The sequence below is a fragment of the Rhamphochromis sp. 'chilingali' genome (assembly GCF_963969265.1).
Source record: "Rhamphochromis sp. 'chilingali' genome assembly, chromosome: 6".
NCBI classification, from domain to species: Eukaryota; Metazoa; Chordata; class Actinopteri; order Cichliformes; family Cichlidae; genus Rhamphochromis; species Rhamphochromis sp. 'chilingali'.
This window is the reverse complement of record NC_137933.1, coordinates 11,697,644-11,712,890: the sequence shown is the minus strand read 5'-3', so window position 1 is coordinate 11,712,890 and position 15,247 is coordinate 11,697,644. Positions and strand designations below refer to the sequence as shown.

Here is a 15,247-nt window from a genome sequence, read left to right as displayed (position 1 = left end):
GAGGCTGATTTCACAATTATAGTGTTTTTTGAGAATGTTACATTTGGGACTTCTACAGTTAAAACAGATCTACACGCTCCTGTGTCCCAAAACATTTTTTAACGGCACACCTTTCACATATATTACAACTGTTGGCTTGTCTTCTGAACCTAACAGTAGTTGTTCTACTTTGTAAACCTCCACTTCATCTGTTTCACTTCCTTCCTCTCGTGCTAGTCATTCATCACTTTCCTGTTCCTGAATTACACTCCTGCAGTCTCGAGCAAAGTGCCCGTTTTTTTCCACAATTACAGCATTTAATCTCTCTTTTGTCCCTTCTTTGTCCTGCTTTTTACTTTCTTTTGACTTTTTTCCTCATATAGCTCTTTTTGCAAAGTGGTTTTTAAAGCATTTATTGACTCTGGGTTGCATTTGCCTTGCCAGGCTGGACAAGAAATTTTATGTGGATTTCTCCACCTATTTGCACTGACTCTTCCTGCGTTTTGACAGTTTTTTTCAAGCTTTTCTTCATCTGCTGTTAATTTTACTTTAGTTTTAGAATTACCCATTTTGAACTAATTACGTCAGAACTGTGACACCTTCTTTGGCATGAAAAAGTGGGAATGGGTTTTCAATAACAGGCTTCTACTCTCCCGCTATCCGAGAGAGCGGTTATTGATTTTATGTGATGAAGCACAACCCTTTTTCCACTTTAACCAATACGTGAGTGTACACAGGAAAACAGTTTGAGAAGTGGTTCGACCGCTTATTGGGTCGTAAAAACAACTCACTCCTCTATTTCAACACAAACAAAGCGCGTTTTTATAATTTTTATTGAGATTTTCCGTAGGCCTATTTCATGTAACACCTTCAACCTGTTCCGTTGCAGCCACTCCCAGAGCGACCGGAACTTTTAATAGCGATTTCTAGAATTTCGCTCTTGCCTGTTGTCTCCTAAGAATCAGAATCAGAATCAGAATCAGAATACTTTATTGATCCCTGGGGGAAATTATTTTTTGTTACAGTGCTCCATTTTAAACCAACATTAAGACAAGACAGACAATACGCTAACTAAGAATAGTACAATATATACATATATATACATACATACATACATAAGTCACTTATAAATAAATATTTGGAAAAGAAACATGTGTAGTTGTAGCAGCAAACAGTGTGTTAAGTGGATGCGTTGTACAGGGAGATGGCCACAGGCAGGAATGATTTCCTGTGTCGTTCAGTGGTGCTTTTCGGTAATCTCAGTCTCTCACTGAACGAGCTCCTGTGACTGACCAACATGTCATGGAGTGGGTGGGAGGTGTTATCCAACATTGTCTTTATCTTGGACAGCATCCGCCTCTCCGACACCACCTTGAGGGAGTCCAGCTCCATCCCCACAACATTGCTGGCCTTACGGATCAGTTTATTAAGTCTGTTGGCATCTGCGACCCTCAGCCTGCTCCCCCAGCATGCAACAGCATAGAGGATCGCACTGGCCACCACAGACTCATAGAAAATCCTCAGCATTTTCTGGCAGATGTTGAAGGACCTCAGTCGCCTCAAAAAATAGAGACGACTCTGGCCCTTCCTGTAAAGTGCTGTGGTGTTTTTAGCCCAGTCCAGTTTATTGTCAATGTGTACTCCAAGGTATTTATAGTCCTCCACAATGTCAACACTGACCCCCTGGATTGAAACAGGGGTCAAGTGTTTCCTGGTCTTCCTGAAGTCCACGATCAGTTCCTTGGTCTTTGCCACGTTGAGCTGCAGATGATTCTGCTCACACCACGTGACAAAGGAGTCGACCACAGCCCGGTACTCTGTCTCATCATCCCTGCTGATGCATCCAACCACCGCAGAGTGTTCTGATGAAGTTTTCTAAGCCCCTCTTGGACTGAGATCTGTCGGCGCTAACCAGGTTTACACACTATTTTAAAGGAAAATCTCAATATCAACGTATTTTAGCGCTTGATGGAATGCAGTGTTTCATATTCACCTTACTGTGGCGCTGCATTTTTTGATCCGGTGCTCATCGGGTCCTGGAGCCGTGAAGGCCGAACGCTGACCGGAGATCGAATTCACGTGTCCGGGTTTTTCGTTTTACTGATCAGATTTCTTCCAGCGCAGGCGTCACGACGTCAGGATCCGATGGAGACCGTCTGTGGAAAACTAGACGTTAAACTAACAGTCAGTTATCCGGCTCGAAGGACCAATTAAATGTCAAGGGTAGACATTTGTTCAAACACAAGTAAGAGAAATGAGACAACTGCAGACCGACTCAGAGTGTAATTAGAAAACGTGCGCACGGGTGAATGTCTCTGAGAAGACAAAACACACCGAGCACAGGCTCGCTTGCTTTATTCATAAGGCAAAAATGGGTTACATAGTACTTCCTCTTTTAACTGTCAGGGAAGAGGTTAAACATTAAATCAACTTATCTGATCTTTCACACACTGGGATAAGAATACAGAAGTATATCATGCTTTATCTGACATCACAGACACTGAAGGAAAAGAATGCATCATTATATCATGCTGTCAAACATCTCAGACACTGAGGTAAGGAATGCATCAGTTTTCCTTTAACAATAGACTTGGTTAGGTGATTCTTCAACAATAGGCTTGTTTATGTGAAAATATATGAACACACAAAATATAAGGCATACTTGGTTAGAATATAAGGCACACTTGATTATATTGTATTATAGAGATTTGGTTATAATGTATAATGTAGAAAATCTCTAACAATTATTCATTGTTATAGTACATTGCATCTTTGCTATTGGAAGAGTTTCACTGTCTCTTTTTCTTGTTTTGTTTTGGGGGGGTTTTGTGCCACTGGGATCACGTTAAATTATAAGTGAATAGTCAAATGCGGAAACACCATTTCGTTTTACATTTCTCCTTTCAGGGTAATATACGAATAAAATACTGCAATCCTTTTAGCCGTTAATAGGATCTGGACATTTATAAGTCGGCTAATAAAAGAAACACCACCAATCTGAGAAATGGCACCAGAAGACGTGTCTTGAAATGACTCTACTGACAGTAATAAACACTTAAAGCGTTCCTGGTTTAAATGCTGTGGTAAAATGTTTTCAGAGAGATTAATGCAAACATCATAGACTCTCGGAGGTAATCTTTGTCTCCAGCTCTCACTTTGATTTGCATTTTCCTGTTGCAATATTTATATATATATGTGTTTTCTTCCTCTATATATCTCTCCAAAGAAAACACAATGTGAAAAACACAGATTTGGAATTAAGGATTGCAGAGGACGGATGCTGCTGTTAGAAAATGCGTTTGGGAGACATCAAATGATAGATCGCAGACTTAGGGGCTCTTTGGACCTTCTTTTTTTTTTACATCACAGATCCTGTGTTATGGCTTGTAGTTTTGTACCATTAGTAAATGTGCGGTGCATGCTGGTTGTTTGGCTCTGCTCTGTGTTGGTGTGTATACGTGTGTCTAGTGCGTGTTTACCTGTGAATGTGTGTGTGCGTGGTGACTGATAAGACATAAATGATGACAAAGAAATCTATTGCTATGCAAATACTGTATGCAAATCCAGGTGTGTTTATACGTGTAGGTGTAAATGCGCACATTTGATTTTCTTCCTGCACGCTGGATCATGCCATAAGAAGAATCTCCCTGAATGAACCGCTGCCTGAAAATGCTAGAGCACGAGCGTGAACGTGCATTTCCCCCCACACACACCTTTGTCAGATCAGCCGCTGTGTGTATGTATGGGTCTCCACAGAGTCTGGCTGAGATGAAGATCATTATACGGCAGCTCTCATTCTGTCACTCCCTCCCAAGCCTCTTACATATATGCTGACTCACTGAATGGATAATGCAGCAGATGTCCCTGGAGCAAAGTTCACCCTGAATATTATTAATGGCCACCTATGGAGCTATGTATGCATGCATGTAGACGTAGATCTACCTTAGACAGAGCAGGAAAGAGCTCCAAAAGGCACTAAATGAATCCTTGGTATAATAAATCTGTACTGGCTGCGCACATTTGGTCGTTAACTTTCCAAGGTGATAACATCTGAATATTCTGACTGTGTGTTCTGACCGAAGTTTACATCTTTATTTCCCAGCTCTCTCTGGTGATTTGAATTCTGTAGTTCCTCATGTTAGTGCTTCCATTGTTTAAGGAAGTGAGTAAGTTTTAAATTAACACAAAATCCCCAACTGTGCCCACGCAGACAGCATTATTCCCCTGTGGAATTTAAGTCCACCAGATGAAAAAAAAAATCTCTTTCAGAGGCATTTAATCTTTTCAACTACACTGATGAAATGAATTGTGGTGAAAGCCACGATGCCTTATATAAAAAAAATCTATACCAATCTCAAAGCGGGGAAATATTTATTTAAAAGAAAAGTGGGGCGAGTTAGAAAGTTATTTTAAGGCTTTGAGACGGCTACAGCTCAATATCAGGCGGATGAGGTGTTTTATATGCTCAGCACATATCGGTTATTTTACCCAAGGAATCTTAATTCGTGCGAGGTAAACAGCTTTCGTGCCCATCACTGGAGGATGTATATTTCTTTTGCCGTGAATTAGGATTTCAGTGTGATGATAACAAAAGGTCAGACTCTGAAGGCTCATTGTTTTTCTCCCGGCGCAGTTTCGTTGCTGTGGAGTGACCAACCACACAGACTGGTTTGAGGTTTACAACGCCAGCCGCGTGCCAGACTCCTGCTGCCTGGAGTACAGCGACAACTGTGGCCTGGACAACCCGGGAACATGGTGGACAGCGGTGAGTTCAGACATATAAACCCAAGTATACAACAACTTCAAATTGTGCTACTGATATTCCTTCTTTTGTGGTGTTTTTTTCCACAATTTTATTTTTGCAGAGGATATATTTAGTTTGCTAAACCCATCCTCAAACACATTTGGTGTGTAAAGAGTCAGCGCAGCCACGTATCATTTTAATCACCTGCAAAATCATAAACACAACTGCACGTGAGAAAAATTTAAAAGATTTAAGACGAATTAAATGTAGTGTTGTAAACTTGAAAATTGGAAAACTTGAGAGCATTGCAGCCTACTGTTAGATAATGATGGAGATAGTATTAATGATAGAGGTTTTGCTTAACTCAGAGGAGCAATTACGTGTCACAGTTCTCTGATTCAGGTAAATATCTAGTCAATATCCTACTTTGCTAATAGTCTTAACTTCAAAACGTTATTAAGCATATGTAATGTGTAATTTTCTTAGTTATAATAAGAGTACCTCCAGTATTTTCCTCTGTTTGGACCGAGCAGTCTACTGATACTTTTGTTTTTGTGGCACAACTTATCATATTCGTTCAATCCAACATGGACGCTGACTGAAAACGACTTTTTCTTCATCTATGTGTGAATTTCACATTAAAAAGATTCTACATGCTTTATTTTGTAATACACCATGCTGTAATACAGCATTTTGTAATACACCATGCTGTAATACAGCATTTTGTAATACACCATGTCGAATTTGCAGGGGGGGGGGGTTATAGTGTGTGCTCAAAATTGAGTCTTTGCAGGACTGTGCAGGCCTTTTTCTTCACATTTTACCTAGCCAGTACTTTTTTTTTTTTTCATGCATCTCTCCCAAATTACAGATTCTGATTCATTTTGATGGTAAGAAAGACCAATGAAAATGTCAGGCTTTTGTCTCTAATAGTTTCTGATATATTCATTTTCAAAAAAAAAATAAAAAAAAATTGGGTCGACGGATATTTTTCAAACCAAATGTATCTTGAAAATATTTGATATATGAAACTAAAATTTCACAGCTACCATCATAAATGTTCAAATGTTCTGCTGTAAAATTGTCATCCAAATCGGCGATTGTCGAGCAGAAGGCTTGTTTGATTTGAGACAAAATGACTCTACTAGATTATATTTACATGATTCATCGTTCTAAATAATCATTAATGACCTTATACTAAGGCTCGGTTCATTTGCTCTCTGAAACGGACTACTTTAGCTTCTCTCACTCAACCTTAAAAGTGGCTGTTTTCTAATTGGCTGCCCCTCCCAAACAGAAGGTTTGAACAACAGGCTTCTGTGCTCACCGACATACAGAGTCAAGACTAGACAGAACTGTCTGGAACCGAGAGTGTAGAGCAGCCTGAGCATCCCCATGTATGTATATATAGTATATGTGACAGAAAATAAGGACAAGCATAATAAGCCTCTTTCATGATGCCTCTGAGCTCACATTTACTAAAATGTCTAAAAGTTCAATCCATATAAAGCTGTTTTTGCATCCAATCAGAATTCTTACCTACGCTTGATTATCCAAGCATACCAAGTACTTGGTAAGTAATTGTAATTTGGGATGTTAACGGGCAATTCTTTGCTTGATCTCGAATCTGAAATCAATTCAGGACCACAATCAACGTCTAATTCATCTGCTTCAAAACAGTCTGACTCACAAATTGTCAGCAGTCATTTTGCAGTTAAAAAAGGAGAAGCCTTTAAACCTCAGCAGCCCAGCACTTCACCAAGTAAACAGGAGGCCTGGGAGATTTTTGTGTTCATTATAGTGGTTATTGAATTAATCACCTCTCTCCAGAAGGACTTGACTGCTGGTGCTACTAATGTTTTTCTAATGTATTATTAGTGTCATATTTTTAATTCTTAGCAGCTGGACCGTACAGAGAGTTTTTGTTTTCCTTGTGGATTTCAGCACATTAGAAGAAAAGAAGCATGAAACAGAATAAATGCATTTCACATGCATTTCTTTTATCGGGATCTTACATTCTGGCCAGGTTAAAGCCAGCAGTGCAATTTAGCTTAAAAATCAAAGCACTTCAAGGTACTCTCATCTTTAAATAACATTCAAAGTCCTTTTACTCTCACGGCTTGGCCATGTTTAATTCAGATTGAAAAAGCTCCTTTCCATTTCAGCATACAGGCATTCATCAGGGAACAGATTTCATGGAAACAGTTCCTTTTTGGGGGGATTTCACTAATGGCAAACTTAAAAACCTAAGCCAGGTGTTGAAGCTCAGAAGAATACGAATGCAAATCACTAGTGTAATTGTATTATACTGCTATAATACCATGAGTGTAACTTGAATCTTAGTCAATCTAACTATTTAAATTGAATAAGATTCAAATAAGATTGAATAAAACAGTAAAATCTAAGTCGTCATTTAACCCAGGCCTGTAATTTATAAAATCAGAAAGCTTCCTTTTGGTTAAGTCTCCTTTATGTGTCACATCTTTGTATGGAAAGAATGATGTAATCACTTCCAAAGGCCTACAGTATAGATGGGTTACTAATATGGAGGTCCAGGTAGTGTCTAGCCATGGGCTAACTAATATTGCCCGTGCATGTGGAGTGTTTGTGCTCTGCTCTCCTGTAAATGTCTCATTTTTTTCCCGTGTAAACAACTTTGCAGCTGGGACATTCTAGCCTATAGATGATCGATGAGGTTTTGCAGTAACTGAAATGATTAATAGTAAACTCCTTTTGAGAAAACAACAGATCTCCATCTGTGCCAGATGGAGATCTGTCTGTGCAACGACTTCATTGATTGCACTTGTAGGACCCCTCCCCTAGGTGTTAGACCCAATCATGATAGCTGTGTAGCTGTTCATCTTGTAGAGTCAAAGACCTGCTAAAACTGGTGGGTCAGGTAAGATCTGGATCAATACATCATCTTTTTTAATCATACCCCCACTTTGTGCCAATTTATAACATTCTTTCTGTTGGTTCGGGAACATTTCTTTGTAGGTTAGTTTCTGTTATTTCTGTACCCACGTTGCAAATTTTCCATGGAACTGACCGTAAGAGGCATTTTCCTCCAGCCACTTTGGATGAAAACTCTAAATACAGATGTGTACAAAGATGGTAAGATGTAAGTGCTGTATTCTCTCCTTGCTGTTATCTAAAGATAGCTTAAGATTAGGTCTATTGTTGCTTTGAAAAATAATGTGCTTACCTCGGATGAACATCCATCACTCCTAATTGTCATGGGATTATGGCGACCACCAAAAAAGTAGCCGAGTGCTGCTGGGCCCTGCACATGATCTATAATTGTGTACAATTACTTAATGTGCATGGTTTTGAAATTGTCTGTATGTGTGTGAGTGTTTTCCAGTTGTTTGAGCTTGTTAAGCATGCTGGTAGCGTCCTGAACAAAAGCAGGTAATAAAGATAAGAAAGGTTTAATGAAAAAGTCAATGTATTTTACTGCTGGCTTCATAAGGCTGTCTTTGCCTGATATCAAAGGGGAATTTTCAGTAGATTCATGTATCTCTGGAAGAATTCAAAAAGAAGGGTTTTCTTTCATCTTCAGAGATCCAGCTTTTTTTTGCTTGCGACTGTGAGGATTTCTCCTAATTCTATTTTCAGAGACGCAGCTGCATTGTGTGGCAAAAGTTGGTATAAGTCAGTGTTATTTAGTGTTATTTTGCACTTCGGCTGCTGCAAAATCGCACACAAAAAGGATTTTAAAAAGCCAAAAGGTTCAAAAGGCCAGAACTACGATAAATAGATGCTTGTCCGTGCACCGGTGAGAAAGGTGAGGAAGCTGTGGGATTGCAGTGGTAAATAGTAGTAGTAGTATATATAGTATACATCATTTTTGCAGGTTTGACTGAATAAAAATGGAACACGTGTTATTGTCTGGACAGTTTGCAAAGCTTCACATGATTTAGCAAGACTGGATGTTGTTTCTGGAGAGGTAATTGAGTATGCTGTGATAATATGGAGGGACAGCTGGTATTAATAGCACATTCATTCAAACCCACCTACTTGTGGCCTGTTCATCACCCTGTAAAACTGTGCTCCACTGAATGTTTTACTACAGTATCATTACATTACTGCAGTGTCATTGCAACATAATTATTCTGAACTGAAGCAGCTACCTCTTCTCTTGATATTCTTCCGTTAGATTTGCCATGAACACAGTTCTTGAACGCAGTTAGTCTCAGCACTTCAATCGTTAAATCAATCTGGAGGTTTAATGAATTGGTGAGAAAATTGGCCTCTTTTCTTTTACATACATACATATAACAGTCGTGCACCTATATTAAAGAAATTTCATCCCTGAACAACCGTGCACTTATTTTCAGAATTATCTCTCATTCCAAACTGTTTTTTATTGAATTTTATTAAATTTGTAGTCTTTCAGCGGGCTACATCTTGATGACTAATGAGTTCCTATTGGCGGATGATGCATCAAATTGTCCCCTACAGCTAGCCTTTATTATTAGCCTGTCACACATGCTCTAATGTTTTAGTAACCTTTGGTGACCCAAATTGATCTTTGGATTGCACAGATTAAAACAATAATGGCTAGACTTTAGCAAACAGCATGAATTTCTATATATGTACGCCCATCGACCTCAGTGTTAAAACCATCTGCCCAGTAATATGTAGCTCATTAGCAGCAGATCTCCTGGATCCTGCAGTTTTCAGCATATACTTCTGTGCATCAGACGTGTTCCAGAGGATCTTGTTCGACTGGAAGGATCAGTGCAGCGGCTTCTCTATTGCAATCTTCGAGATGTTTTTGTGGTGTGCCGGGGCGCACTGGCCTGCTGAATGGTGGGGTCTGCAATATTTATGAAGTGGTGTACGTCAAAGTAAAATCCACATTCATGCCACCACCCAAGCAGAACATTACATTGTTGATCAGCCTGTCAGCGGTTTAAATTGGTTTGAATGTTTGATCACTGTATAGCACCCCACACTTGAAACACACTGATTTATATGATTGCATAATTTTTCTAAACTGTGCATTTAATTATTGATGGTGAGTGATAAATAGACCAGCCTTAACACATGCCCAAAGCTAGTTAGTTAACTTCACCTGCCTACCGCTGTGCCTGTTCTGTAGAACATCTCTGATCTCTGCCCCTCTCCTGCAGCCTGGCTGCCTTGAATCTCCCTGCTGTTAGTACAGCAGGTGCTGCCACTGAATCTTTCTGCATTAACAGGCATCGCTTTCTAGTGCTTTCAAGTTTTTCCTACCCACCATTTTCTTTGCGTTTCATCTCCATGTTTAGAAAATCCTAACTTTGGTCTGACCGTTCCACGGTGGACACGATGTTCTCTGGAATATCCATCAAATGTGATTGTTGCACCCGCTCTTTGCAAAAGAAAGGGTTCAGTAGCTTTTAATGGGAAGAAAATGTCAAATAATATAAATGGAATAATTGGCACTGGCAAAGTGTCTCAGTGGCTGTATAAGGTGTGAGCCTTTAAGCGTAATGAAGCTATTATGTTTAATGAAAAAGAAGAAAAGAGAGGCGCAGCTCCCAGCAGACAACAGGTGTGCCAACTGCAGCATCTGATTATTATCATCCTATATGGAGGAGATAAAAATAAGATTTGAAGTTGATCGTCATCATTAAGGACAGAGAGCGTTACGGTCACCTCACACACCGAGACTCCTGCAGTCCAGCAGCACTAAGCCAGTCATACAACATCATTAGGAGTGAAGGCGATGAACAGTAATGGCAACGATTTTTGTTCCGTTCGGCGTCTGATGTTATTAAGTTATTGCAACAAAATAGCAAATGGGCCGTTTCAGAAATCATATCAAGGGTGCCAGATGCTGCCTGCAGAAACAGCCACAGATTGCATGGTTCGAGATCAGAGGTGGGCAATAAATTTTCCCAAGAGGCCACACGAGAAACTGGGACTATTGTGGAGGGCTGAGCTCAGTTCTGCTCAGTATTAATTTAGTCTCCTTTAAGCTTCTTTGTGTGACCCTCCACAACAGTCCCGGTTTCTCATGTGGCCCCTTGAGGAAATGAATTACCCACTCTTGCTGTAGAACAAGTGCTGTGAATCTCTTGAACATTTCAAAGCTTGTGAGGTGACTTTATTTTGTATCTATAGCTAGTGTTGCAAGTTCAGGAGTATAATTTTGATATTCTGATCTAAACCTTTTATTCCTTGAAAGTACTTATAAGAGCTCCTCAAAATGATTGCTTTTCAAACCAGCATTTTTCTGAACTTTTTCAAACTGTAAAACGTTAAATTTCCACAATTTTTAGATGAATGTGCTGATGGACATTAGCCAGCCAGAATGCACAGAATGCTCCTGATTTCCCACTAAATGGTCAGATAAATGTTTTGTTATCATTCTACAGAATATAGTCATTATATTAAGAAAGATTACATTTATATTTATTGGTTTATGATTTATCAAATGTTGGAGGTTAGCACTGTTGTCTTACAGTAAGAAGGTTCTGGGATCGACTCCACCACCTGCTGCTGGGACCTTTCTCTGTGGAGTTTGTGTGTTCTCGCTGTGTCTTCGTGGGTTCTCTCTGGCTTCCTCCTACAGTCCAAAGACATGCAGATTGCAAATTGCCCATAGGTGTGAACATGAGTGTGAACGGTTGTCTGTCTCTCTGTCAGGCCTGTGACACACTGGTAACCTATGGCAGCTGGGTTGGGCTCCAGCCTCCCTTGCAACCCTGAATTGGATAAGTGGAAGAGGATTTACAGATAGAGTTGTCAAATGTGAACTGTGAAACAAAGACTCTTACAGAAGATGACAGGTACTGAACTGAAGACATGAGCTTCAGCAGTCACCAATAAATCTTGGTTTCCTCTCGTAAACTGCAGAATTTGAATTCGGTGCCATTATGCACAAAGGGCCAAGCTGACAAACGACAATGGTTTTCACGTTTCAAAATGAAAACGTGCAACCTTTGAAAGCTTTTCCTATTTCTCTTTGTGAGCTCAGCTTCTGCATAAACCACTGAAAGCTTTTTTTAAAATAAGGCATATTTACGCCCTTCAGGTGACTGCTTGTTGGCCTTCTGAATTTCACTAGCGCCTGCGGCTTGAAAGGCATTTTGACAATAAATTAATGTGGCTTGTTTTATATTTTGATTCATGTTTGTCTGCAGATCAAGGATTCTGTCCCTGTAGTTCTCAGTGAAGCACAGCAGCTCTCTCTTCCAATAATACCTGCATTCACTTCTGCACTGAATGTGGATATCTGTTGCATACCTCGCTTCAATTGAACGCGTACTCAGATGTTGCCCTCAGTGTGTTAGTATTGTCCAACTGAATTCAGTTTCAACAGCTTCCCAGTGTGAAGTCACACATTTTATACTCGAGTGATTTTTCTGTCGGGTTCCAAGCGACAAGTACAAATCAGATGCTGTTCAAGGCCACCGGCAGGTTTGCGTTGCTCAAGTGTCTCGGAGCAGATGGGAGTGTTTCTTTTCCCCACATTCAAGTTTTATAAATGCCTCTTAGTACCGTTCAGTAAATATTTCAATAATGCATGTAATACTGGAGGAATAAAGGTCTGCTGCTTTGTCTTGGTTTGTATTTTTGTGGCTCTTGTCATTGGCGGTTAAGTGTTCACGGTGTCAAACAATGTCAAAAAAATCCCGCTATGCATTCACTGACAGGCGAACAGAAACGAGGTTGGAATGACAGGTTCAAACAAAGGCTCGACAGCATTCACACACAAAGACGCAGTCACATTTTAAAAGCCCTGAAAATTTTTAAGATCTATGAAAACCTTTGTAGACAACTACATCACAGCTGCAACTGTTTATGCGAGAGGGCGAAGAGTTGAATAAACTCTGCTTTTGTCAGAATTACAAAGGCACAGGGTCATCTTTTAGATATCTCAGCCACACAGGCTGAGATATCCACTCCACTGGCTTGATCCGAAGCCAGTGGATGAATGGATTCAGAGATTCTTTAATGTCACTGTTAGACTCAAACCTACGTGACAAATAAAGGAGACTGCACAGTGTTTTAATCATGCAGAGTAAATAATGTGTACAGTAGTGTGTGAATGTCAGTCAGTCAACCAGCATGCTTTAGAGTCTTTTGAGCCCAACTTGCTTAGGTGTGCTGTATCTCTAACCAGGTCAGCTCCACCCACCAATTTCCTGTAAGAAATTGAAAGACACAGCAAATAAGGACAGGACAACGAGGCCAGCCCAGAGGCCGTCGCCAGTAAATGAATTGCTGGCATAGACAGGTTCTGTTTGCACCACCACCAGGTTATTAGACATGGCAATGGAAACAACAGCACCGGAGTGCAATTTCAACAAATTGTGAACTTCAGACAATCATTGTAGAAGCCCAGAAAAGGAAACACGTTTTATGTGATGGTCTGAGGTCTAAAATCACAAACGGAATAAAAATACTGAATGGAAACAAGTAGCAGAGGCTTTAACTAAGTTCAAAGCCAAAGGAACCAAAAGAAGGTAGAAGCCATATTTGAGTAACCGCTAACACCTGTTATTGGCACATCTATGATTCTACACTAGCAATGGATTTATATATATATATGCATATGTATATTCTTTTGCTAGTACAAAGGGAAGGAAAAATTACAGCAAGCAAACTTTTTCACCACTTGTTTGTGCAACTGCCAAACTTTCTCTGTTTGGCTGTAAAGAGTATTTCTAAAATTACGGTGAGAATTCAATGGGAACGGTGTTAGACCATAAAATGCAAAATGGTATATCGCCATTGCAGAAACATTTAATAGCCATAAATCAATCAAAAATACATCAGTTCAACTTTTACAGTCATAATATGTAGAAATCTTCTTTTTTTTTTTTTTTAACTGTGAAAATCACTTTTTTTTTTATCACTTTTATGCTGAAAATACAAAAATATCATATATATCAACAGAAGACTAAATAGTGGCCGAGGAAGTGTCTGGATATACTCCCAATCCAAAAAGGCCTGTGCTACCGTGACATCGCTGTGCAACCATAAGAGTGGCACAAGGTCAGGTTGAAGCACCTCGTCTCGGTTCCTAAGTCCAGTAAGATTTCCACCAAGAACAATCAGATCAAAGATGCTGCTCTCGTCGACATGCAAGGCTGCAGCTACATCTCAGATACGCATGCAAGCATCCAGCGTGCCGATAGGCCGGCCTCGATTAACTTCAGCCAGGCGTAGCATGCTGGCACATGATAATGTGTATATACTGTTTTTTGTATTCTTAGATCGACTTGAGAATATGGTAAATTGAACCATTTCTGAGGTGTACAAGTGAGTTCATTTGTGTTTGGTAAGCAAAGGAATAATCCTGCCACTGACTAAAAATCAACTGAAATTGAAAACTACTCATAGAGTATGTTTGGGTACCTGAGAGATGTACTGAAAATAGATGTGCATTTCTTCTTCTTCTTTTTTTTCTACCCTGTTAAAGAATTTTTGAAAGGCAGTTAGAGTCTGTTGATTTTATTTTAAGGACAGAAGTTGAAGTCTGAACCCAGCTGTACATCATCTAGTTCGTATTTGAGCTGAGTCCTTTTTTAACTGACACGTTAGAGCATCTTTTCACAGTGAGGAAAATGATGCAGAGATGAAGGTGGAGGCGGTCCAGGGGAAAGTACAGTCCAAAACAAGATTCATGAGAATCCATTGAGACCAGGACGGAAAGTGCAAATTCGGCACACGCTGCACTTTTAGACAGAGTTCAGAGTTAACACCTACCACTTGAACACCACAGAATTCTTGAAAAGGCCAGAGCTGTGAAAAAGAGACTGTCTGTCAACATCAATGTAAACCTGCTGCAGCGCTCGCTGGAAATGGATGATATTCATGAACCAGGATGAGTGGAAAATGCAGGTGACGTGGACCTTGGCAGGACTTTCATGCAATGACTTGTGATCACACACGCATCACTTTTCCAGTCCAGCTCTTTTTACTCACAATGCTCTCGTTATCACGACTGCCCACACACACACTATCCATAGATTCTTCATTAGAGCCTCTCACAGGCACACTCATACATCCCCACAGGCAATATCACAGGCCTGCCACTACAGCATGGGTAGTAATGAACGTACAGGTCACAGCCTTACAGTTCAGTGCCACTGTAAGGATTTTTCTAAACTAAACTGTTGCTGTTACTTAAGACAGTGTGGTACTTGTGCTTGTTATGCACAGTGTTTCTTAAATGTGTTGAATGGGGCTTTAAATTTGCAATAAAGGATTTTTGGACATATAAGTGTTTTTTAAGCTGAGCAGTCATAGTTTTCTATTCTAATAACTTTACCTGCTAAATCCTCCTCTGTGTTGGCCAACTAAGCAGCCACAAAGCTGCCAAATCCCACATTAAGAGCAAGGAAAGTGAAATTCGTGGTGTAGTCCACTAAGTAGTGGCTACAACAGCCAAAGAATTGTTGCAAAGACATTGATTGCGGTTTCTTTTACATTTTTTTTTTTTAGCTTGCCCTGGAACGTTGTTGATGGGTTTAGTGTCTGGCATGGCAGGTTCAGGTTTACTAACGTGGGGTTTCCCCCCCC

At 40.0% G+C, this 15,247-nt stretch overlaps 1 protein-coding gene across 2 annotated transcripts in view; it reads left to right on the top strand.

Annotated features, from left to right (window-relative positions):
- tspan4a (tetraspanin 4a) overlaps positions 1-15,247 on the top strand; it is a 183,897-nt gene that overhangs the window by 158,372 nt on the left and 10,278 nt on the right. For both annotated transcript variants that reach the window (XM_080884908.1, XM_080884907.1), the window contains one exon: positions 4,613-4,744. In XM_080884908.1, coding sequence (XP_080741034.1) covers positions 4,613-4,744 — 132 coding nt within the window. The remainder of the gene's footprint in view (positions 1-4,612; positions 4,745-15,247) is intronic.